This window comes from Telopea speciosissima, chromosome 2 (assembly GCF_018873765.1).
Source record: "Telopea speciosissima isolate NSW1024214 ecotype Mountain lineage chromosome 2, Tspe_v1, whole genome shotgun sequence".
In the NCBI taxonomy this organism is placed as follows: domain Eukaryota; kingdom Viridiplantae; phylum Streptophyta; class Magnoliopsida; order Proteales; family Proteaceae; genus Telopea; species Telopea speciosissima.
This window is the reverse complement of record NC_057917.1, coordinates 43,361,386-43,365,736: the sequence shown is the minus strand read 5'-3', so window position 1 is coordinate 43,365,736 and position 4,351 is coordinate 43,361,386. Positions and strand designations below refer to the sequence as shown.

Here is a 4,351-nt window from a genome sequence, read left to right as displayed (position 1 = left end):
TGTACCCAAGAAAGATGGAAAGGTGAGGATCTGCATGGATTTTCGGGACTTCAACAAGGTTAGTCCCAAAGATGATTTCCCTTTGCCTCACATTGACATATTGGTGGACAACATAACAAAGCATGCCCTTTTGTCCATCATGGACGGGTTTTCTAGATACAATCAAATCTGCAAGTGTCCCAAATGATAGAGAAAAGACGGCCTTCACAACACCATGGGGAACCTAATGTTATAACGTGATGCATTCTAGAATGTCGGTGCAACATATCAGAGAGCAGTTACTGTAATTTTACATGACATGATACACAAAGAGGTTGAAATCTATGTAGATGATATGATAGTCAAATCAGTTGACCATTAGGGGCATTTTGTAGCTTTGAAGAAATTCTTCGAAAGAATCAAAGAATATAAGTTAAGATTGAATCCCCATAAATGTGTGTTTGGAGTAGCAGCAAACAAACTTCTTGGATTCCTGGTCAATGAAAGAGGAATAGAAGTAGATCTAGACAAAATAAAGGCAATAATAGATATGCCATCACCAAAGACAGAGAAAGAAATCAGAGGATTTCTTGGTCGGATCTAATATAGCAGTTGGTTCATAGCCCTATTGACTTCTGTATGTGAGCCCATTTTCAAATTACTGAAGAAAGATCTGCCGAAGGAATGGAACCCTCTCTCCCAAAAGGCATTTGAAAAGATAAAAGAATATTTGATGAGTCCACTAGTTCTTGTTCCTCCAATGTTGGGCGAACCATTACTGTTATACATTTTTGTTGGAGAAACATCCATGAGATTAATGATGGCACAACAAGACAAAGAGGAAGGTGAAAAACATGCAGTCTACTACTTGAGCAAAAAGTTCTTGGAATATGAAACTCGTTACTCTTCTAGAGAAGACTTGTACAACCCTGATATTGGCGACCAAAATATTGAGACACTATATGGTGTCACACACCCCATCCATTTGATTTCAAGAATGGATCCCATCAAATATCTATTTGAAAAGATGGCCTTAACAGGAAGGGTCGCAAGATGGCTTTTGTTACTCTCTGAATTTGACATCACATTCCTCACCCAAAAATTTATTAAAGAATGGGCATTTTTTGATTATTTTGCACCACACCCAATACAAGGTGATAGACGACCATTGGAAGATCCCTTCCTAGATGAAGATTTCTCCATAGTGAATGAAGATAGAGGAAATATATGGAAATTATATTTTAATGGTACTGCCAACCAGAAAGGATGTGGAGTGCAGGTGTTATTAATAACCCCCAATGACCTCTATTTGCCCTTGGCATTCCGTTTGGATTTTCCTTGTACCAATAACATTGCTGAATATGAAACTTGTGTAATTGGCCTTAAAATGGCCTTGATAATGGGGATCCAAGAGATAAAAGTCTACGGAGACTCATCAATAGTGATCTACCAAACTCAAAGGAGATGGAAGACAAAGGATGAGAAGTTGAAGTCATACCAAGAACACCTAGAAGGGATGATTAAGCAGGTTGGGGAAAGCTCCTTTGACTATCTACCCAGGGATGGTAACCGAGTTGCTGATGCTCTCGCAATCTTGGCGTCAATGTATGAATGCGACCCTGAAACTTAGGTCTACCCATTCTTGGTGGAAAGAAGAAATGACCCAACTTATGGTGATTTAATGAACACTCTAACAGCAGATGAAAAGGCCTGGTATGCTCACATCATCGACTTCATAAGAGATGGAAAGTATCCAACCGATGCCACTCCAGGAGAAAAAAAGTATTTGAGAAAATCTGCTACACAGTTTATTCTTCAAGATGAACTGTTGTACAAGAAATCATATGATGGCGTTCAACTGCTCTGCATGAATGAGGATCAGGCTTGAGCAGTGGTTGAAGAAATTCACCAAGGGATATGTGGACCTCACATGAATGTAAGGATGTTTGTCAAGAAGATATTGAGATTAAGATATAATCAGGCTACTATGGAAGCAGACTGTGTAGATTTTGTCAAGAAGTATCACAAGTGCCAAATATTTGTCAACATTATCCACATTCTGCCAAGCGAGCTTCATTCATTGAGCACTACTTAGCCCTTCTCTATATGAGGCATTGATGTGATAGGAAAAGTCACCCCCAAGGCATCCAATGGACATGAGTTCATCTTGGTTGCCATTGAATATTTCATCAAATGGGTGGAAGCGCAGTCTTACGCTGTTCAAATAGCTACAAAGGTGACAAAGTTCATCAAAGAAAATCTCATTTGTCGATATGGCGTACCTCAAAATCTCATATCAAATCAAGGTACACATTTTTGGAAAAAAATTGATGAAATCTATACTAAATTTGGCATCAAGAGGCATAGGTCCACCACCTAAAGGCCACAGACCAATGGGGCAGTTGAAGCAGCCAACAAGAATATAAAGGTGATATTGTAGAAAATGGCAGATACTCACAAAGATTGGGCTGACAAGCTTCCATATGCATTATAGGCTTATCGGACATCCATCGCATCTTGACTGGGGCAACACCATACTCTCTGGTGTATGGAATTGAAGCAGTACTACCTATTGAGCTGCAAGTACCATTTCTTAGTATTGTGCCCAAACCAGTACTAATTTGAACTTGTGTGTAGATGTGGAGGCTACGTACACTGGTGACCTCTGGACCATAACAGTCAAGCCAACACACAAGATCATTGATCGGACGACGGGTGACTTATGGAAGAAAGGTTCATTGATAGGAAGTTGGGAAGGTTCATAGACTGTGGAAAATTTTTTGATTTCCCTCCGTATGTAAATGAATGGTGTCATGAAAGTCGTTGGAGATACCCGAAACCCCCTTTTTCAGATGAATGATGATAAGTACTTTCATCTAACCATGCACGTTAATTAAGGGCATGTGATGCATATAAATCATAGCATTTATGCCCATAAGTATGTATGAATATACTGGAGAAAGTCCTGGGTTAATCGGAGTTGAAATGAATACTTGAGTACCCTACTCAGGATTCATGCGGCAGATGGGTCAACCAGTCACCCATCCTACTCAGGATATAAAAATGGGTTATTTGAGCATGGGCCCCACCTGGCCTTGAGTCGGAACCATTCCCCTAAGGACCTAAGGTTAGTAAGACCTACCGAGGCTACTGACACCTTTGGGTTACCTATGCCATGGGCCCACATGGATTAAACCATGACTTAATGAGGTTTTAAGTAAAAACCTTAAGTTACCAACCAAACAAGCCCTAAGTGGCATGTGTCTATGTAAAGACACATGCATATCTCCCTCTATTTTGCAAACCCAACAAGAGAAAAATAGAAACTGTGGGAGAGAGGAAAGAAGAAGGGAAGAAGGAAGGAAGAGGGGGGGACATACCTTGCTATCCTCCACTTCTTGAAGACCATCTCCACTCATCTCTCCTCTTGAATACCAAGACAAGCAACGGAAATCATGGGGAGGAAGAGAAGGAAGGAAGGAAGGAAACAAAAAAAAGTAGAAAGAAAAGAAGTAAGGGTAGAAGGAGCTTACCCAATTGTGCATTGCCTTCTACTTCGTGAGCACACTCGTTCTTTTTCTTTTCCATTCCATTTTAACCTATGTTTAGGTTTTTTGGTTAGGATTTGGGGTAATAGCCTAAGGGTCCTGTGAAGCTAATGAATGAGACTTCAAATAGAGTCCTTGAAGAACCTATTGCACCCCTCCAAAGCCCCCTTCAAAGCCCAACAGCCATAGATGAAGGAATCACCCAAAAATGGGGATTTTTGGGTTTGGAACCCAATGTAGGTGAAGAACCATAAATGGGGTTGAATCCCAAGGTTCTATCATCCGTTGGAGTGTAGGAAGACCTCCCAAACAAACCCCGTTAGCTCCTTTGAGCTTGACCAAACCCTAGCTCGAGCCCTAGCTGAAATACAAAAATTATGTGCTCGTGCGGTCGATGGGCTGCGACAGATGGCCATCGACTGCATGACCCTAGTAAGGTATGGAATCTACTCAGGGTTTAGCTTCTACCTGCATCTGCCACATGGTGTGACTCATCAACCACCAGATCTACAGTACAAAGCAGTTCAACAACTGCTCAAGGGCAGATCTAGGATTATGAAATGTTGACTCAAGCCTAAGCTAATGTACACTAAAATGTGACCTTCTAAAGTACCTGCATCACACAGGAAAGACGTACAGGTATGCGAGAACCAAGGAATCAGTTGGAACACCGAAGTTGCGACGACTTGGTGAGTGGGTCAGATACTTGGATTCTTTTACAAAGTGTTTCTAACCTTGGAGATTGCGTATGCCATTTACATGCATGTTGCTAAGTTTGATATGCTTAACATGATATCAATGAATATGCCTCACTATGTATGCTA

At 40.9% G+C, this 4,351-nt stretch overlaps 1 protein-coding gene across 1 annotated transcript; it reads left to right on the top strand.

Moving 5' to 3' along the window:
- Positions 1-799: 799 nt before the first annotated feature.
- Positions 800-1,609, top strand: LOC122650728. Its single transcript, XM_043844117.1, has one exon. The coding sequence runs from the start codon at positions 800-802 to the stop codon at positions 1,607-1,609; it is 810 nt and encodes a 269-aa protein (XP_043700052.1).
- The last annotated feature ends 2,742 nt before the right edge of the window (positions 1,610-4,351 follow it).